This window comes from Myxine glutinosa, chromosome 3, assembly GCF_964187855.1.
Source record: "Myxine glutinosa chromosome 3, kmMyxGlut1.1, whole genome shotgun sequence".
NCBI lineage: Eukaryota > Metazoa > Chordata > Myxini > Myxiniformes > Myxinidae > Myxine > Myxine glutinosa.
The window spans coordinates 63,168,372-63,190,904 of NC_136263.1; the positions used below are offsets into that span (position 1 = coordinate 63,168,372).

The following is a 22,533-nucleotide window of genomic DNA, read 5'->3' on the forward strand; positions in this document are numbered from 1 at the left end:
GGCCAGGCTGCCCCAGCAAGATCAACCTGAGAGCAGACCGCAAGATGCTGAAAGAAGTCTCTAAGAACCCGAGAATGTCATCACAAGACCTACAGGTAGCTATTGCCACTGTTGATGTCAAAGTGCACGAGTCTACCATTAGAAAGAGGCTGCACAAATTTGATCTACATGGGAGGTGTGCCAGGAGGAAACCTTTGCTGTCCAGAAAGAACATCAGGGCAAGACTAAAGTTTGCCAATGAACACCTAGGCAAAGACGAGCACTTCTGGAACAATGTGCTCTGGACAGATGAGTCAAAGGAAGAGCTATTTGGCCACAGTACCAGAAGACATGTTTGGCGAAAACCAAAGACAGCATTTGACCACAAGAACCTGATACCAACTGTAAAGCATGGTGGTGGAAATATTATGGTTTGGGGCAGCTTTGCTGCATCAGGGCCTGGGCAGCTCACCATCATAGAATCCACTATGAATTCTTCATTGAACCAGAGGGTGCTTGAGGATAATGTGAGGCCATCTGTCGGAAAGTTGAAGCTCAACCGAAGGTGAACCTTGCAACATAACATTGACCCTAAACATACCAGTAAATCCACCAAGGAATGGCTGAAAAGAAAGAAATGGAGGGTTCTGGAATGGCCAAGTCAAAGCCCGGATCTAAATCCCATCGAGATGTTGTGGGGGGATTTGAAACAAGCTGTGCATACAAGAAACCCCTCAAACATCGCACAGCTGTAAGAATTCTGCATGGAGGAGTGGGAAAAATTTCTCCCAGTCGATGTCAGAGACTAGTAGACAGTTATAAGTAACGCCTACTTGAGGTTGTTTCTGCCAAAGGGGGCAATACCACCTATTAGAGCCAAGGGTGTACTTACTTTTTCCACATGCAAAATTTGCATTGATGTTTATTTAAATAATACAATGGACTACAAAATGTAAATGTTTCATGATATTTGTTATATTATATCACCTTTATCTATCAATATTGTTGAAATGAAGATCAAATAGCTGTATGTTGAAATATGTTGAAAAAGTCAAAACTTTACATGGAGTGTACTTACTTTTTCACGTGACTGTGTGTGTGTGTGTATATATATATATATATATATATATATCCCTTCTCTGCACCTATCAGCAAGTCCCATCTTACCCCACGCTTGTGCCAATCAAAACCCCGACCAATCACTGCCTTTCTGGGTGTGGCCCTCGGCCCGCCTGTCCTGTGCGCTTCCAAAGTCGATGTCATCAGCGGCAGCGCACAATGTCCTGGCTTCCGGTAGGTTTTTAATTTGGGTGTTTAAATGCGTACGATTGGCTAGTGTCTATGATGTGGTGCCAAAAGAGACATAGGAAATAAATTAGAGGTAACAACATACAAGGGAAAAATTTACCCATAATCCCTGAGCTAATTAACATACCCCACTCCTCGTAATGGGGACGAAGATGCACTTTACACGACATCCGGGCTAATACAAATTCTCGACTTATTACATGGTGGTTCTTCTTCTTCATCGCGATATCGGGAGCATGCTAATTTATGCACTCTACCTGGTCTATGGTATCCCTACCCCCTACAAACTTAACTACATATATATATATATATATACATACTGTTCATTATACAGACTTGGCATTTAATATGGAATATTTTTTTTGTGGGGGTGAACTTGCTTTTCAAGATGTCTTAGAACCAAAAGTTCATTGGAATTATGTTGAAATTATTCTAGATTTTCTTAATGTGACCTTTAAAAGAAACAAAAACCACATTTGACATTTCGAAACAAATAAATTGATCCTTGAAAGTGATGTAAACTGATATCGAACTCAATTCATGGACAGTACTGTGTTAAACTTCTGTACGTTTTCCAGAAGTATCTCTTTATTTTGCACATTAGCCAATTTTTTTTTAACAAAAACAAAAGTTAAATTACGACTGGGATTACGGACAGTAAAATTACAGTTCAGTACTTCGTGCAACCCCCACGAGCATTCAGGAGAGCATGTACACGTTGAGGCATGCTGTTCATGAGATTTGCCAAGGTTTGGACAGGAATCGCTTGCCATGCAGTGACAATAGCCTGCTGCAATTCACGCACAGAGGTCGGCTGCTGGTCCAAGTGGTCGATTTGACGCGTTAATTCTGCCCACAAGTTCTCAATCGGATTCATATCCGGGGACATGGCAGGCCACTCCATATGCTCTACACCACGGTCAGCAAGAAAGTGTTGGATCATGCGAGCATGATGAGGCCGTGCATTGTCATCTTGGAAGACAAAGTTTCCTCGAAAGGCTGCACAAGCAAATGGAAGCAATGTTTCTTCCAGAATGGCCCTGTACTTGAACTGGTTCAGGTTTCCATTCAGAACAACCAGGTCAGTTTTGCCCCCTGCATGAAAAGCAGCCCAAACGGTCACCCCACCACCTCCAGCTTGGATGCTTGGCACTATACAATCTTTGTTGGAGGCTTCATGCACTTGTCTGCCCACTCGGGCATGGCCATCTTGACGATAGACCAGAAATCTAGACTCGTCACTGAAGATCACGTGATTCCAGTGTCCTAGCTGCCATTGACGGTGCTTTCTGGCCCACTGCAATCGGCGCTGGCAGTGTTGTCTGGTCAGGCGTGGCTTTCTCAGGGGACGCCTGGCACGATAGCCTACTTGAACCAGTCGTTGGTTGACTAGCCTTCTGGATACAGGCACATTTGTCAGTTGCTGCCACTCAGCCCTAAGCCGATTAGCTGACTTGGTACGGCCATTGCAGACTAACCTGTGCAGCTGGCGATCATCCCTCCTTGTGGTTCTGCGGGGACGTCCTGGCCTCGGTATTGGAGTAGGGACACCCCTCTGAGCATTTCGTTTCAGGATCTTTGACACCTGACCTTGAGTGATGCCATACTGCCAAGCAATAGCATGCTGTTTCCTGCCGTAATTTCGTAAAGCCACCACTCCATGACAAACAGCATTGTCGAGTTGATGGACCATCTCCAGAGGAAGCGGCAATAACTTTTGGAGACGTGCAGCAGTTGTTTTCCACTGATACAGAACTCAACAACCCTTGTATACCCGACTGTGAAGCCAATCATCAAATGCACCTGTCCATACATTTTGCCACGCCACCTGTGAGATAATCCTGTTGTTGACTTCTTGCTGCGACAGACAATCAGTGACATGGTTCTTTTAACAAATAAATCACCAAAGTGTGAAAAAAACTCACCAGATTGATATACTGAGTTAAGAAAGTAAACCCAAGTCAAGAAAAAAAAAATATTCCATATTAAATGCCAAGTCTGTATATGAATATATTCGTGTCATATCTATCTCTCTCGCTCTCTCTCTCGCTCGCTCTCTCTCGCTCTCTCTCTCTCTCTCTCTCTCTCTCTCTCTCTCTCTCTCTCTCTTGTGAAGCACACCTTCTACAAAGAGATGATTGTTGAGAGCTACAATGGAGTACTGTATTAGCCTCTTTGAAGCCCAGTGTCAAGTCTGCACATTGGCAAATAAGAGGAACAATTCATTTTAATTAAAGGTTGTTGATATTTTTACCACTATAGGAAACGTGGTATGGCTGATGTTTTGAGCCCTTTGTCAGAGTAAAATAAAGAAAACGATGGGATTGTTGAGAGCCGACAAGGAGGGGAGGTGGTTGTGACAGTATGCAGAGTTATCTTTCTGGAGCAAGATAAATAAATAAATAAAACGCATCAGAATATCGATTTTGTTCAGATGGTTAAAATGTCATAAAAACTAACTTCAGAAAACCTGTCCGTTTGCATTTTCATGAGTGTGCCATTGCTCTTTAATCTTGCCAAAACTCTTTCAAACTGATCAATTATACACTTTCTTCTGTCATACTACTATTTCCTTTGATGTTCTTGTGATGCACTCTTTCAAGTATAAAAACCACCTTTAGAGGCCATTTTTCCCCGCAAGCGGGGGTTGGCCTTTTTCGGGAACTGTGGTTGTTGTTGTTTTTCGGTCCCCTTTTTGAAGCAATGTTTTATGGCCGGATGCCCTTCCTGATGCCAACCCTTTTTGCCGCCTTTAACGACAAGCAGGGAATTACCAGTGAACTGGTACTCAATTTGCCGACCTCGGAAGGATGACAGGCTGAGTCAACCCCCCTGGCGTTAATTCAGCGATTGACTGGGATTTCGAACCCAGGATCCTAGGATCCTAAGCCGGCACCCTAGCCGCTAGCCCAACACCAGGGATAGACTCTTTCAAGTATACCCTTTCCTATATGTAACATGAATAGCCAAGTGAGGATCATCTTTCAAATTTTACTTCAATTGATGTGCTTTCTTCTTTATTCATTCTCTTTGCATCCACCTACTTCAGGCTTGAGTCCTTCTCTCGTCCATTCCACCTTGCTCCAATTTCATTCGACAACTTGCACTCTGTTCTTGATTCTATGTTCAACTGATATAAAGTATTTAGAGCTGTGCAAACGCCACTGCACCCAGTCAGTAAAAACATTGGTGTGTGTGTGTGTGTGTGTGTGTGTGTGTGTGTGTGTGTGTGTGTGTGTGTGTGTGTGTGTGTGTGTGTGTGTGTGTGTGTGTGTGTGTGTGTGTGTGTGTGTGTGTCGGTGTCGTGTCTCAAAGTATCCACCTCCGTTTTTGTAAGTGGTGAGTGTGTTTTGAGGGTTTTGTTTGTTTGTTTTGGGGTTTTGCTTGTTTTGGGGATTTTGATTTGTTTGCTTTTTGTTTGGGGTTTTTTGTTTTGTTTTGAGGGTTTTGTTTTTTGTTTTGGGGGTTTTGTTTTTTGTTTTGGGGAGAGGGTCGTTGTTTTGGTTTTTGGGGTTTTGTTGGTCGTTTTGGGGGTTTTGTTTAGTTTGTGTGTCTTGTCTAAGAGGTGTTGTTATTGTGTTGACTGTTGCACACGAGTCAAACTGAACAATAACGCATCAAGCATCCTAGATATGACTTGTACGAGTCCCTTGGCTTGTGGGAACAAATGCTGAGCAGTGTTGCTTATCAGGCCAGCTTAAGATACTGTACTCATGTCTACATTTCCTGGGTTTATCTCTTGAAAATGTATCTGAGCCTGCTTTCTCCATTTTATTAGGGTACCACTTGCCTTTCAGGCTGTGATACACTATTGTTTTTGTTAGGATTATTATTATTACTATTATTATTCCGCCGGCATTTTGTGGGTTTATTCCCTTTAAAATTAATTTTCTCTGCAACTGTTGGTCCGATTGACATGAAATTTTCACCAACGTAGCGGCTCCTGTCGAATTGTAATGCTAATTATGACGTTATAGGTTATGTGTTATGGGCGCCATCTTGGAAAAACCGAAAAACTTTGCCCCTCTATATCTCCGAAACTGCTCCATGGAAAAAATTGAAACATTGCTCATTGTAAAGTATCTCCATGACGTCGTAATTCGTCAAGTAGAACGCTTGATCCAATCAGTATGAAATTCCTTGAGCGTGATCTAAGCAAAAATTGTTTGGGAGAATTAAATATAAATTGATGACATCACCGGTCACGTGGCTTGGCAACCATATTGGATTGAACATAAAACCCTTAAAACCATCAAAAACCCTTCTCCAAAACGGCTGAACAGATCGAGGCGAAACTTTACAGGCATAATCGCTTTCCATGACACAAATACACCCCAGCCTTTTTGTCAGAGGTCACATGGTTTGGCAGCTATAATTTTTTTTGAAGAATAAACCTTTAAAATCTATGTCCTCCAGACTGGCTAGACAGATCGAGTAGAAACTTCACAAACGCATTCTCCATGATTTGGGGATACCGTGGTGTTCCCGAATAATTCATAGGTCACATGGTCTGGCAGCCATGTTGGATTGAACAAAAATATTTTTTAAATTCTCTCTTGAACTGCTTCATTGATCGATGTGAAACTTAACAATTATGATCTTGCAGTCATGGAGAATATATATTGTTATGAATTTGGGTAGAGTGATATATAGTCAGATAGTTCTGTATAGGTAGGTATTCGACTGTCGTGATAGGGAATCTACCTGTAATAAGTTCTATGGTTAGCCCAGTTTGTCGGTATAAGCTGTATTGGTGTCCCCTCCACGAGGGGGCGGGGTGTGCTAAATAGTACAGGGATCAAGGATAAAGTTCCCTCGTTCGTCGTTTCCCTCTGTCGCCGATCCAGTGTCCATTATGGCAACGCACTCATTTAAACACTTAGATAGGTCCTTAGTGCACAACAGTAATTAAATTCCCTCCCCTTACAATGACTGACTGGAAAGACAAGCAGGCAGCGGCCGTGTACAACACCGGCGTGGGCGTCAGGCATCGAGCAAGGCTGGGAGCCACGCCCAGGAGGACTGTTGATTGGCCAGGGGGAGGGGCGAGCAACACCACAGGGCGGGAAGCACTTGGCCAATGGGAGGGCACCAGCGCAGGCAGAACATTCGAGAGGTCGAGAGATGAGGCTCTGATTGGGAATGCGCCAGAATTGACGTCACACGCCAGGTGACAAGAGGGCTCGCTCGACGACATTTTCTCTCTCCTCGTGCTTGAAGCTGTGTCTCCTCTCTGCGCTGGACTCTTGGAGATATCTTGTCACTTGGAGCTCTTGGCTGGTCTTCCCTGGTTTTCCTTCATGCTCGCTCCCCTGGGTTTTCCTTGGTGCTTGGTGAATCAAGTTTTTAAAAGAAGACATCACGTGACACGTGTCCGATCAAAGTGGCGTCGTATCAAAGCAGGAGGTCTTATGGTACCCGGTCATCACTGCTCGCAGTTATAAAGTGGCAGTTCTAGTTTTTAGCTCACCTGTAATGAAGTTCAGGGGAGCTTATGCGATGGCACGTTGTCAGTCCGTCCGTCCGTCAGTAAACACTTGAAACTTCTTCTCCAAAACCGCTGATGGGATTGCGATCAAATTTGGCACAAATGGTATTTGTTGTTGTGACTAAAGTTTGTTCATGGCATTTAAGCAATCGGGGTCTAAGTGGGCCTACAGGGGGTCAAAGTTGATCCAGATTTGACCCCCCACCCCCCCCCCCCCCCCCCCCCCAAATAGATATTTGCTTTCTTCTCTGAAACTACACACACAATTTCGATGAATCTTCACCACGACCTTCACCACCTGTGATGTAACAAAGTTTGTTCACGGCATTTTAAAAAATCCACCCCTTCAGGGGACTAAGGGGGGGTTGCCCCCCAAAATAGGTATTTCTTTGTTTGTTTGTTTAAAGTCTTGTGATTATGTTGGTATGATTCTACATGCTGCCCTGTCTTCTAGCAACCATTGAAATTGGTTTTAAAATACTGTTACATTTGTAGGGGGTTGGCAATGATTACCTTAGTCCATGTAGATTTGTATAGGTAGTGTGCTCCAACTGTCGTGAAGAAGAAGAAACCCCATGTATCATCAGTAGGAAATTCGTTTAGACCAGATGTGTAAGCACGTGTAAGTGTCCCCATGAGAGGGGTGGGGTTATGTTAATTAGTTGGGGATTATGGGTAATTAACCCCTGTATGTAATGGCCTCTTATTTTTCCTCTGTTCCTTATGACAATGCAGCACACACACATGGCAAGAAATCACGCATTTATAACACTAATTAAAAGCGACCGGAACCAGGACATTGAACCACCGATGAAACCACCGACGGGTGATAACACCAAGCATGCAGGTCCGTGAGTCCACGCCCCCGAAGAGCAGTGATTGGTCAGGACACCAAGAGCGATTAGATGGCACTGCCTGATAGGGGCGGGGACGCAGACATCGTCGGATGACGTCAGAGCCTTGAGTACAAAAGGAGTTGGAGGGACGACATTTTCTTTCTGATTTTCTGGGTTTGGTGGCGAACGGCCGTGTTCCTGACATTTTGTCTCTTTGGTTCGATCGCTCTCTCCGGGCTGGCCTCCATAAAGAATGGTCACACATACAGTGCCTCTTGAGCCGGATTTGGAGGTGTTGGTGGAAGGCGGACACATTTGCATGCTCTGTTTGCGTGGGGTTCCGATTGAAGGCACGACCGCATTTTCATTTCCTGGCACGTCGGGGCTGGTGAACGAGATCGACGGGGACGAGCGGGTGTGAGTGGAACGGGTGCGGCCTGCTTACTTCGTGCTCGGCGGCTAGAGGAGCGGACTGCACAGTGAGGCCTAGTTCCCGCTCGCGGGGAGAAGGAAGCCTGTGTTTCCCGCGCAAGGACGTGGAGGCCTGTGACGATCCGGGACGATTCCTGACTAGGTTCAAGAGCCACTCAGAGGCCAAGTGTCCCACACACACGTTTTTATTTTCACAGTTATTTTCCCCATTTTCTGTATACGAGTCTGTGTGGGGACATCCCGTTTGGGAATCTGAATTTTATCGTGCATTCCTTTGTTACCGGCATTTCTTCAACTAGGGCATGCCCGTACTATATCTATATCTAAAATTATATCCCCCCCCTCTATTTACATGAAATGGTTTGGTCCAAAGCGAACGGCTTGCGAGTGGTGACAATCCCCCCCCCTCTATTTACATGCAATGGTTTGGTCCAAAGCGAACGGCTTCCGGAGTTTGGTAAAGAAATCGCCATCGCGTGCACAAACGCGCAGGAAAGCGAATGAATCGCAAATTCGTTTTTATTAGTTGTAAAACATAGTTTAACGCCAACATAGTTTGCAAACGTGAAATAAATGAATACGCTCTCAAATGTGCCATCCGAGGCAGAGTGTGCCCGCCACGTTCGGCACACGCGATCGTTCGCTGCTCTCTGATTGGTTGAATCGTTTTTTGGACATAGCTCGGTAAGTAATTGTCCGATTAATATGAAACCTTGAAAAGGCACATCCTCGGGTCCCCAGCAATATACCTGGCAAGTTAAAAGTATATCGGACCCGTGGTTGTCGAGAAACAGCGGTCACAGACAAACGTACAGACAGAGATTACTGGAATTATAGATAGATGAAGCCGTTATTTTTGTACATTTTAAATCCGTGTCAGTTTGACTTGATTATCGCAGGTTCGAAGACGTCCGGTGGACCCGTGCACCAACCAAACAATTAAGCGCTCACGGCCCTTCCCCCGTTCTGAGAATGGATCGAATTCGCATTTGGATTGGGATTCCTGAAGGCTCAGATATTGCAACATTGCTTTTTACCGCTAATCTTTCATTCCTTGGGGAACACCCTTTACTGACATAAAATTGCTATAGTTGTCATGCTGATATCTAAATGTATCTATCTTCAACTATAACTTTTCAACTGAAAGTGACAGGAATGTGAAATTTAGTTGGGGCACAAGCAATAACTGACTTCCTTGCAAAGGACACCCTGGAATCTTTAACACCCACCAACGAATGCTGGCAGACGGTATGCCCACTTTAACATCCACCTGAGGAAAGGCATGCATCGATTAAACACCAGGTGATACTTTGTAGCAGGGTTGGGATTCAAACCCAGGCCAGACAGCTAAGAGGTATACCATATCCAAGACAACATACCTCCATGCTATCATACCAGCCCTACATAGATCATGGGTCAACACAATCCTATCCCAACTGACCAAATTTGAAATTTTCGATTCAACATGAGGTTTTTTTTTTATTATTATTTTTTGTATGCCAAGTCGAGGCTCGTATAAATACATTGTATTCACTAAACATGTAAATATACACTGTACTAGTTGTACAATATTGCCAAAGCTCCATTATTGTGGTGTTTTCAAAACAGGCTCTGCAATCTTCGTCTACTGTTGAATCATTCCCCACCTTGATTATTGCAACTCGGTATCCACAGGTCTTCCGAAGTATTAACTTCTTTATCCTCATTTTGTTTATGAATAAAATATATTGTTTAGAATTATACCTTGATAATTGTAACACAGTTATGCAAGTTCCATTATTATCACACTCATTCTTAATGAGCTTAAGCAGCTTTATCCTATTCAACAACTAATCATAATCAAAATACACTCATTTTAAGCTGTCTCACCTGGGTATGAACCCTGACGCAGCTACAAACTGTCATCCAAGATTTTTCCGGTACTAAACAAATTACAATTTTTTTTCTAACCAACAAGGGGCACTGCATCTGTGGCCCAGCCACACTCCCAACATTAATGCAACCAGCAGCTCCATGCTGCATTCAAAATGATGATTTGTACAAAATCGTGCTTGTCACTTGGCCATTAATGGCCTTGACTGCACCATATATTTAGACTTGTGATCTCATCTGTTTTCTTTGCACTGCTCGATGCCCTTGCTGTGCCTTTTGCGCGATTGAAAACTGTTGGTGATCGTGATTTCTTTTCCAATATGCTCACCAGCTTTGGAACTATTTTCCTCTTCATACTCCCTCTGTTTTATAAACCTAAGTGAAGACATCTTCCTACACAGGCTATTGCGTAGTCTAACTTCTTTCTTGATTTTAACTTTCTTTACTTCTCTTTTATTTTAGTTTCCCCCCTGTGAAATGTTATTCTTACTATAGCTCATGTATTTTCTATCTATCTTAATTTTTGTTTCTTTTCTTTTTGTTCTTTTTTTATACAAGATCGAGGCTCATGTAAGAGCTAACATGAATCACAAAAAGACAAACTGACACATAAAACATAAGATAAAGGGAGCGGGAGACAAGATGGGGAGAGAGAGAGAGAGAGGGAAGCACACAAGCACAACATTTGAGAGCAGGGACATCGGGAGATCTGTGGGAGGGAGGGGGCTTTGGGGAGGAGGCATGGGAAGGGGAGGGGAAATCATTGTGCAATTTGCATCTTGTACTGGTTTGTTTTCATGAAAGGTGCTATCATGGAGTACAGTATTACTCCATATGTATGAATAAATAGCATGGGAAAAATATAACAATAACTAGAGCGAAGTCAATGGCACAGCATCGCAAAGCCCCACACTTCCCACCTAAAGCAAAATTGAAAGATCGCAAAAAGTTCCACAAGGAATGACCCAATTCGGTATCAAATGTGGAGTTGGTTTTCTTTCGTCTTCCATTTAGACTCGTGTGACCCTAGGGCCTCACCATCTTAGGCATGAACGGGGATCAAATTCCAAAAATTGTTGAATATTTCATTCATGCATCCTCAAAATGTTGATTGCATATCCAAGGTTACATTTTTTTAATCTTTAAAAATGTACCCGTAATTGTATTTTTGTGTATTTGACCTGTTGACCCTGCCGCAGGGGGCAGGACCAAAATGATACTGCTTTCGCACCTTGCCATGTGGTGATCTGACACATAAAACACTAATTTTACTAATTTTTAATTTTAGTGAATTACTAATTTTAGTGAATTTCTGCATGACCGTTTAGGAGGAGATATCATGATGGATGGACGAACAGACAGGCAGATGGAACCAATTACAATATCCACTCCCCCCCACCCCCTTTTATTATTATTATTATTTTTTTTCAAAAAGCGTGAGGAAAATAATTTGATTGATTGTAAATGTACAAACATGGGCTTAGCCTTGACTGGAGCACGAGAGAGAAGGTTGAGAGTGTCGGTTTTGGCTTCAGTGACCTGGAAGGGTTTTTAAATGTTTATAAGAGCAAACTATTTATTTATAAGAGCAAGTGTACACGAACGAAAGTTTTAGGTGAAGAATCTCTAAAGGCACGTGTTTTGATACGAGTTGAGTTTTGACTTTGGAAGCCGAGTGAGGAAGTGGGATTTGCTGCGGTAGGGAAAGGTATTCTGGGTTTGAGGGATAGGGGGGAGGAGGGTTGGATGTGAAGACGAAATGGGTGAATTTTCCCTTTTCTTTAAGAGAAAAAAAAATGTTGAGTTGACTGGTCGATGAACATAATCGACATGGCACAAATGATGTATTAGAGCTTTTTGAGCAAGGCCTGAGAATGTGTCGAAGCAAACCAACAAGGAGATATGTGGGTACGTCGATGTAAGAGAGTAATTGCGAGCCAGTGTTTGGATATTAAAGTATTCCTGTTTCCACTTGACATTCCACATCTTTGTACATTGGCCTGCGTCGGTTCATTTCCCTCCTGTATTTCTTTGTCTTTGGATGTGAATAATTAAGGTGTGTGTGTGTGTGTGTGTGTGTGTGTGTGTGTGTGTGTGTGTGTGTGTGTGTGTGTGTGTGTGTGTGTGTGTGTGTGTGTGTGTGTGTGTGTGTGTGCGCGCGTGCACTGCACAGATGTTTGCTTTATTTCTTTGTAAAAGTTGCTGTGTTCGGCCATGTGCCTGATATGATGCTGATTGTTGTGCAGGCAACACTCAAATGGGCGCCAGTATCGTGGACTCATTAGACACGCTGTACATAATGGAACTGCATGAGGAGTTTGCACAAGCCAAAGAATGGGTGGAAAAGAACCTGGACTTCAATGTGGTAGGTGGGGGAGGGGCGGGGGGGGGTGGAGGTTGAATGTGGGAGGGGTGGCAGTGTAGGTCAGTAAAGGGAAGTCGGTTATAGGGAGGGAGAGGAAGGAAATATTTGTAGTTTAAAATGCCTGCAGCCTGGTCGATAGATTAATGTAATTTTTTTTGAAGAGGGTGAATGAGGAGGTGAGTGGGGTGGTGTATCGGAGATTGCAAGTATAACAGAGAGGGTTAACCAATGACTGATTTTGCAAGATCTGGAAAGGAAGCACATTGAAACATCACCACATGTTTATGTAATTATACTAGCTGAAGCACCCAGCGTTGCCTGGTGAAATAGCATTGAAGGTGCACAGATGCATAATACATTTTTAATGTGATTGTATAGATGTTTAAGTAATTCACAAAGAACTGAACGTGGTTTTAAATTCTAATAATTTTTTGAGGTTACAGTTAAAAAAGCAAACGCATCTTGTTAATTAAACCCCTAAAAATTCCACAAAACTGCAATGATAGATGACGTCATGTGACATGATATGACGTAATCAAAGGAAAGGTTGTCTCGGCACACAATGGATAATGGCCGCATAACTTGCTTCAGACTCGTCAAAGTGAATTTAACGAAGATTTATCTGACAAAGAATCCTCTGATTACGACAATAGTCAAAATCATTATGTGGAAGGTGCTGTCAGACCAGCTCATCAACTCGTCTTGTCACCTAACCAACTCATCTTGTCACCTAACCAACTCGTCTTGTCACCTAACCAACTCATCTTGTCACCTAACCAACTCATCTTGTCACCTAACCAACTCATCTTGTCACCTAACCAACTCATCTTGTCACCTAACCAACTCATCTTGTCACCTAACCAACTCATCTTGTCACCTAACCAACTCATCTTGCCACCTAACCAACTCATCTTGTCACCTAACCAACTCATCTTGTCACCTAACCAACTCATCTTGCCACCTAACCAACTCATCTTGCCACCTAACCAACTCGTCCACACCGTTTTGAGATGTCATGCCCAGGTGTTTGGCCCCATCTCTCAATGGTGAAGAATCGCTTTAAAAGCTTCTTTTAAAAAAAAATTATCGTGTTCAGATGTACACTGGACATATAGATGCGTATTACCATACTGGATGGGACTATCCTCACAATGTACATGTAGTGAGTGAGTGATGTACATTAGGTTAATTAACACTGATGGAGCATAACTGCACGTACTCGCAGTGCCGGATTAAGCTTTGCCAGAGCCAGAGACAATATTTTCGGATCAGTCGCAACATGAGTGCCACTCCTGGAGCATACATTGTTTAAGGTTGAGTAAAAAATTGCTCGCCTCTGGCTTATTTAGATTTAGAATTGAAGTTATATCAATAAAATAAGTTTTTTATTTTCCTCATTTAAGGAAGTATCTGGGGCTGGGAGATAGGACCACGTTAGACAAATGGTTGTCCAAGTCTGGGAGGTCGGTGGTTTAAACCCTGGCCGAGTCGTACCAAAGACTGTAAAAAATAGTTTGTGCTGCTTCCTTGCTTGACACTGAGCATTTAAAAGGAGGCAAATGACAAACAACCACTTAGCCCTAACCCTAACCTTGCCAGGAAACTGCTTCAGCAGCACCGACGCTCTGTAAAGTGCACGGGACATCAAAATCAAAGGACAAGTCTGAGAAGTCTCGAGCCTTGGACAACCGTTTAGTCTGTAACGTGGTCCTATCTCCCAGCCCCAGATACTTCCAGATTTGATGCACTGTGCTTCTAAAACGAGCAAATGCCACATCATTGGGACCTAACTAGTATTTTCAAAGTTTATCCGATTGTACATATTTATTATCTTTGAAAAGATTGTCCGTTCGTTTTTTTTCCCACCCTACTTTGCACATTGGAGATAATTCTCAGACAAATCTTGATTTTTCTTTCTGATCGATGTGCCACAGAATGCTGAGGTTTCCGTGTTCGAGGTGAATATTCGCTTTGTTGGCGGTCTCCTGGCTGCTTATTATCTCTCTGGAGAGGAGGTGAACGCTCCGAGCTTTTGATTGTAAACCCCATTCTGCATACCGTCCGGTACTTCCAGGCAAAACTCGTTCTACCAGTGTCATCCTCCTGATCATGGGAAGAGGGATAAGAATCGGGCTTTGCAAAGCGCTTTTGTTTGTTGTTATTGTATCTGTGGTTTTGAAAATGTGATAGCAAAGTTGAGAAAGGAAGGAAAAGGGGGAGGGCAGGAAAATGTCGGGGTGATGACTTAACGCCATGTGAAGTGGACGGAATGCTGATTTGCAAACATTCTGCTTTGTCACATATATTCATGTTATCGTTATCATCATGTTAGTTATTTCACGTGTATTGATGGAAGGCTTGTTGAACCGCCATGTTTATCTCTTATACATGCTTATGCAGAAATGCCATAATGTCCAACAGGTTTGGTTACCTGGTCGGTACTCTGGTTTGGTTGCGTGTTATATATATATACAGTATATATATATTTCTTGCCTGGATGAACCACATCGATCGTAATTGATCTTCCACATTCACCCGTATATGTGCTCAGGTGTTTAAGTTGAAAGCAGTGCACTTGGCAGAGAAATTGCTTCCAGCATTCAGGACACCTTTGGGCATCCCATGGGCTCTACTAAACCTCAAAAGGTTTGCTTGTGGTTACTTGCCTTTTTACCCTCGCCTGAGCAGAGGGTATTGCATTTGAGTTTTTGTTTGTTTGTGTGTTTGTCTGTGTGTTTGTTTGTCTGTTTGTTTGTCCGCACAGAATAAATATGATTTTCTCTGCAAATGTTGGTCCGATTGACAGGAAATTTTCACCATAGGTGCAACTCCACCTGTATAATGTTTTAACTATAATTATGACGTCATACGTCATGTGGCATGGTCGCCATCTTGGAAAAACTGAAAAACTTTGCACCTCTATATCTCCGAAAGTGCTGCATCGAAAAAATTGAGACATTGCTCATTGTGAAGAGCTCTCCATGTGGAATAATATATGTTAATGAAGATGTCATAGGTGCCTCCATTATGACATCCTAATTCGACAAGTACAAAACTTCATCCGATCAAGATGAAATTTCTTGAGCATCATCTAGGGATAAATTGGTGAAGAAAAAAAAATAACGACGACGTTATCGGTCACGTGGTTCAGCCACCATATTTGTTTTAACACAAAAGCCTTTTTTTTTTAAACCACTGAAAACACGTCCTGACGAGGGTCTGCCATCTCTGATTGCTCTTTCTTGTTTGCTTTTGTTTTTGATTAACTTGCCTATGCTTTGGTATGATAATGTGGTGACATATTCTGGGATTGTATCACTAAGCATACGTGTGTGCACAGATTTACGTGTGTCCAAGCATTTGATTTCGGCCGAATGTTTAGCCTGATTTGAATGTCAGTTTGTTTGACTGTTTGTTGATCTGTGTGACAGCGGTGTGGGCAGAAATTGGAATTGGGCTTCATCTGGGTGCAGCATTCTGGCAGAGTTTGGTACTCTGCATCTAGAGTTCGCTCACCTCTCCTTCCTCACCGGTGACCCCGCATACATCAACGCAGTGGGTTCCCACCTCTCACTCACTACTTCCTCATTTTATTTTGTAAATTATCTGGTCACTCTTATCCTATCAGTTCATTCTTAATGGTTCTGATCTTTCATTTTTTGTTTTGTTAACTCTGAACTCTCTGTCCATGTCCTCACCCTCTCCCCTCCTCTTCTGACCTCCTCCTCAATAACCTTCACATTCCAAGGTGATGAATATTCGGAAGGTTCTCCAAAAGATGGAAAGGCCTAATGGTCTGTATCCCAACTACCTTCATCCACGCACGGGCCGCTGGGGACAGCGTGAGTCTTTTCGAGTCTGTGCCCCCATTTTGTTGTAAATTAAAGTTTAATTTGACGTGATAAATTATTATTGTGTGCATTCATCCATCAGGATAATGGGTCAAGGTTGGGAATACTCTGCTTGGGCATAAAACCAATTCAAAGATTTGAGAATTTCGTTATGTTTCACCACCCACGGGAGGTCTTACCTATGGGCCAGTCTGGGCCATTGCCCAGTGCCCCGACAGCTGTTGGGGGTGATATACTTACTATATTAGACCTCAAGCTGAGGCCTGAAATAGTGCCAAAAAATGAGTTTCGTTCCGAACTCGTGGGACTACGATTTCTATGCATTGTTTTATTGTATACAACATGCCTGACCTTGTGTTAAAAGTTTAACTCTGAAATTCTGCCAGTTTCCGTGAACGACCACGTCAAACTAGGTCATGTCGAGTCAAAAAGGAGGATTTTTAGCTCCGGTGCCGACTTTGCGGCGTGGTATCTCCGTCAGTACATATAATTCAGTCTAGGAATTTATGCTAGGCACAGACCTCCCATGGTTCTGTGGCCCTGTCAGTTTTGAAGGCTCTTACTTACGCACACATCATACAGCGGAAATGTAAAAAATGTACTTTTGTCGTACTGTAAAATTCAATGAATTTCTCTGAAATTAACCCAAAATATTTTCAAAACCATCAGAGATATCCTCTCGAAAATGGGTAAGCTTGGCATATGGAAGGAGTACTGCTTATTGACCACGTTTCGTGGTTGTCTGGAAAACAACGGATGAAGGGGGCGACACTAAAAATGCCTCCAGATGCATATGGGGACCGCATGATGACCAGGGATAGCATAGTGAATGTAGAGTAGGGAAGCTTAGTATTATGGTCGGCGGTATGAATCCGATGAATACATGATAATCCATTGATACAATAAGTATCAATCCATAGATAACAAGCATTCTGAGTATTGCGCTGCAATACATGTCCCCTACCAAAGTTCAAAGTGCCATAACTTTGTCAAAAATGATCGAATATGCAAATTTATGCACGGTTGATGCTGGTTTTCAAACTTGATCTGAGGTATGCTGAGACACGTGTGTCACGCCTCGCCTCGTTGATAAGCCCGCAAGGTCGCTCCGTGGAGCGGCCTGCACGTATTGCACTGTGTGAATTATATAAATTATTACCAACTCACGGTCTGAGGTACCAGCGATTCAAGAGATATCCATTTTTTTATGGCACATTGGAGAAGCCAATGCGAGGTTTCTTCTTCCTCAGCTTGTCACAACTCTGTCAAATGCGATCGAGTTAAAAAAGTCAGAATTTGACCAAATCTTTTTTATTCGTTTGTTAATATACCTCAGCTATTGACAAATCTTAAATTAGAATTTTATTTGAGGTTAAAATGACCGCGACAGGTCGTGTCCAACGATGCTTTCAGTCTGTACATGTGATAAATAATTATATCCGCACATTTGACGCCTCTTCTTCTTCACGCAATAACAACTTCTAGCTTCCAGACCGTACATCCAATCATCTTGAAATTTTGTACACTTGTTACTCTTCATGACTTCTACTATAGTATGAAGTTTCACCTCGATCAATAAAGCGATTGAAGAGATATCCATTTTAAAAATATTTTCGTTTAATTAACGATATCTGCCAAACCACGTGAGCTATCGCAAATTCCAAAAGGACATTTTAGTAGACTGACATGCGGAACAGATCTGTGAAGTTTCCCCTCGATTGGATCAAAAATGAGGGAGGGGCTCGGTTTTAAAGGTTCATGCTTAAAAACGTCATAACTCTGAAACCATGTAACATGACTTTTTTGTTCGTCATGGATATGCGATTCTGCCTGCAAAGTTTGGCCTCGATCTGTTCAGCCGTTGCAGAGTAAAAGGGGTTTTCGTGTTTTCACGAAAAACAATATGGCGCCCGAACCACGTGACCTGGGACGTCATAATTACCATTAAAATATTCTACAGACCGAGTCCCTCCTATGGTGAAAATTTGATCTCAATCGGTCCTATTATTGCAGAGAAAATCTTTTTTAAAGGAAATTAAAACTTAAAATGGCACTGAGTTAAGGATCATCAGAATTATCAGAATTATCAGAACTAGGGCATGCCTGTACTATATCTATATCTAAAAATCTAAAATTATATCCCCCCCTCTATTTACATGAAATGGTTTGGTCCATGAAATGTTTTGGTCCATTCGCAACGCCAAAGCGAACGGCGAACGCTTTACATGAAATGGTTTGGTGCATGAAATGTTTTGGTCCATTCGCAACGCCAAAGCGAACGGCGAACGGCTTGCGAGTACAGTGACAATCCCCCCGGGGTTTTAATTAGTTTTAAAACATCGTTTAACGCCAACATAGCGCCAACATAGTTTGCAAACGTGAAATAAATGAATACGCTCTCAAATGTGCCATCCGAGGCAGAGTGTGTCCGCCACGTTCGGCACACGCGATAGCTCGCTGCTCTCTGATTGGTTGAATCGTTTTTTGGACATAGCTCGGTAAGTAATTGTCCGATTAATATGAAACCTTGAAAAGGCACATCCTCGGGTCCCCAGCAATATACCTGGCAAGTTTAAAGTATATCGGACCCGTGGTTGTCGAGAAACAGCGGTCACAGACAAACGTACAAACGTACAAACAAACAAACACACAGAGATTACTGGAATTATAGATAGATTACCAAAGTTCAAAGTGCCATAACTTTGTCAAAAATTATCGAAACGTCGTGAAGTTCGAACTTGATCTGTAACTTATGATGAGGAAACCATGTGCCAAGTTTGAAATCATTAGCTTTAAGCGTTTAGAAAAAAAAGTCCGGAAAACTGTTCTTTGCCTGACGGCCTGACGGACTGACGGACTGACGGACTGACGGACTGACGGGACGGCGTGCAAACGTATAGTCCACTCCGGTGTACACCGGTAGGGGACTAATAATAAGGTACACACCTGAAGTAAATCGCATGATAATTTATTCACCGTCGTGTCAATACGCAAAGATACAGGCTTCGATGTATGCGAAAATTCTGAATGTCCACGGGCTCAAGTAGCATTCTTTAAGTCAAAACATTACAAAGTGAATGGAAAATGCCATAAACGTAGAACATAAACTTAGTACTTAGATATTACATGACAAATGTGGTCAGTGCGCTTTCCCGTCTCATTCGATCCATAGGCAAAACATTCCACCCCAACAGTTATTCATCGTTGTCGATGTCCACACCTCCACCCCCTTGTAAGCGCTGTTGTGTGATAGTCTCAGTGGAGTTCATGCAATTCTTACAACAACATAAATCGGTGCAAGACAAACCCGACTTACGACAGGAGCATAGCATACCTTCGCAACGAGTTTTCAGACATTTGCAGCTTATTATTTCTAGAATACTCTCTGTATGTTTGTATTCTCTGTATGTATCTCTGTATCTCATCTCTGTATGTCTGTTTGTATTTTCCCTGATCATTCATTTCGGAATTCCAGTCTTCTATCAATTTCTTTTATAATATGTACTCACCTGCTGTTAACGTTTCAGTTTGCATCAAGCTATCCTTTGTTGTTTTATGAGAGACTCTCACATACCGGTCTGCCTTCTTACAAATAATGCACACTGCTGGTAGGACATGTTTGGGTGAATGCAGGTCAGAACGTGACCAATTTTTTCTGCGGACTAGGCCTGTGTACAGCAGACTGATGTTGCTGGCCTGTGTGTACTGAACCTGAACACTGAAGCGATCCCTCACTCTCCAAACTCTGCTGCAGCTGCCTCTTCAGACATTTTTTGGAACTCAGTTCTATCAGTCTCTTGTTGATGAAGCATTGATAATATGTCGGGTGAAATCCTGCCTCTGCAGGAATGTTGGTGAACTCGACGTTGACCAGATGCTGGTGTCTGTTGGCAATATTGTGACACTCACCGTCCAATTGCAGCCGCGTCTGCAGGCATTCACGATATTTACTCCATCTAAGAGGCGTAAACGGCGAAGTTATGTCATTCACGACGTGTTCAAAGTGCATGACGCACTTTAAATTTTCCGCATTTTCCGCATGACGCATTTCCGCATGACGCATTTTCTTGAGGCCATGACTAAACATTCAGCGCGACATGGGCGCCGCCATTTTGTATGTCATGTGACCCAAGCAAGTGTTCTGATAGGCCTAGATTCAAAATTAGTGCCTTCGATGCAAGACAAAGTAGTGCGACATAAACGCGTGGAAAACTTTCAAACTGGCATGATCTGTTAGTTAAACTTTTTGTATGTGCTACAACTCAGCACGTACTCAGATTACCAGTGCTTATTTTTTAGTCTCTCTGACCTCGGAACGGGATTGAACGATACACGGTGTCAGATTGAGGCCTATATGACCTAATGAAGAATCCATCAATTACATCATCCAGTGTATAGAATGAAAAATCTGATCTCGTGTTTTCATCTGCTGTATTTCAATTTTCTCTGATAGCAAAAAGTTCCAAGAACAACTAGTTCCAGATGCCTACCTTCCCTTCGCAAGTGAGCTATTCCACTCACGTTCATAGGTTGTATTTTTTTTTTAATGACGCCCACACATTGACACGTGATCGATCTAGCTAGTGCTATTCGTCGGTCGTAATTCTTTTTTCAAAAGTGAAGCACACATGTAATCAATCGAACTGACGTTATTTTATGGCCTACCTAGGCCAAGTTAACCAGAAGCAATGAAGCTAAATTATCCAAGTGGGACAGAAAAAAGAAAACAATAAAAGCAGAAAATAAATTGCATGAAAGTTTACAAAAAGTTACTAATTTCTTCGAAAGTAAAACTTTTTTTTTTAATGAAGCAGCAGCAGTGGTAACGTTCAGGCTAGCAGGTAAGAACATGTCTACCTTACTAACCCCATTTTTCCCCCTTGTTATAGCTAGAGTATGTTGTTTTTTGAGCCAATTACAATGCACTCACACTGAGATGTCAAATGAATCTTGTCATTATATTCCCATTATAATATTAATTTACTTTTTTATAGTAATAGTTCTATGCTTTCTATACCGTATTGTTTTGATGAATATTGGAGAATAGAGTAAAGTCAAATCGCAAACTGAGGTGTATTATTGAAGGGACATGCGTTGTGAAAATTGGGCGCTTTATTCTTGATCAGAGTGGGTTGGGTAGGAATAAAAGGGATGTGGGGGTCCCCAGCCTTCACTTTTGCCCAGGGCCTGGCAATCGCAAATACCACACCTGGTTCCACCCACTGAGAGAAAATGGCAGCTCAGTTTGAAGATTTGTTGGTTTGTTAAGCCAAAAGTTCTGTTAAAATGTCATGGGGTTTCTTTACAGAAAATTCTGACTGATGGCACAGCATAGTAAATAAATTAACGTGTGCTCGGTTACCGAAAGATCAACCCTTACATCCCAAAATTTGTTCCATCTTACCACCGGATAGAACACGTAAAACCACATCTTTGACTTTAAAAATGGTATGAAAGGACCGACGATCCCCTCAGGATACTTGTCATACTTGAGTTGGATCTTGGAGATGGCGTGAAGCTGGAAGGTGTGAAAACATTTTGCTACCTAGGAGACATGCTGAATGGAGAAGGTGGATCAGACTCGGCAACGTTTGCTAGAGTGAGATGTGCATGGAAGAAGTTTCGGGAACTGAGTGGCGTGCTGACGAGGAGGGGAGTGCCGTTGAAGCTGAAAGGAAAGGTGTATGCTGCATGTGTGAGAAGTGTTATGATTTATGGGAGCGAGACATGGGTAATGAACGTTGAGCAGCAACGAAGGCTGGAAATGGTGGAAATGCGAATGGTTTGGTGGATGTGCGGAGTATCGTTGAGAGAGCGGAAGACAAATGATCAATTGCGAAAGATTATGGGAATAGAGCCTGTGATGGATGCTGTGAAGAGAAACAGGTTGAGATGGTTTGATCATGTGTTGAGGAAGGATGAAAGTGACTGGTTGAGAAGAGTGATGGAAATGAATGTAGCAGGAAGTAGAGGACGGGGAAGACCGAGAAAGACTTGGCTAAAGGTCGTGGAAGAATAAATGTGGGCAAGGGGGTTAACAAGGTTTCCTGCACCAACACAAGTGCGAAAAGTGGTTTTTCAACACTAACACAAGGGCGGAAAGTGGTTTTTCCACACTAATAAAAGTGCAAAAGTGGTTTCCTGCACCAACACAAGTGCGAAAAGTGGTTTTTCCACTCTAATACAAGTGCAAAAGTGGTTTCCTGCACCAACACAAGTGCAAAAAGTGTTTTTTCCACACTAATACAAGTGCGAAAAGTGGTTTTTCAACACTATCACAAGGTGGTTATGTTTGTTAGGTGGCCTCTAAAGGTGGTTATGTTTAAGGGGGTTAACAAGGGGAGATGTAGAAAATAGGGCAAAATTAATGGAGAAGATTGTCATTGGGCCTGCAAGGCTAAC

At 42.6% G+C, this 22,533-nt stretch overlaps 1 protein-coding gene across 1 annotated transcript in view; it reads left to right on the forward strand.

Moving 5' to 3' along the window:
• The window catches only part of LOC137423517 (mannosyl-oligosaccharide 1,2-alpha-mannosidase IA), a gene marked incomplete in the record, with an annotated part of 68,180 nt that overhangs the window by 12,305 nt on the left and 33,342 nt on the right, over nucleotides 1-22,533 (forward strand). Inside the window, 5 exon segments of the mRNA XM_078774111.1 lie at nucleotides 12,162-12,280; nucleotides 14,215-14,295; nucleotides 14,832-14,926; nucleotides 15,712-15,835; nucleotides 16,029-16,122. Coding sequence (XP_078630237.1) covers nucleotides 12,162-12,280; nucleotides 14,215-14,295; nucleotides 14,832-14,926; nucleotides 15,712-15,835; nucleotides 16,029-16,122 — 513 coding nt within the window.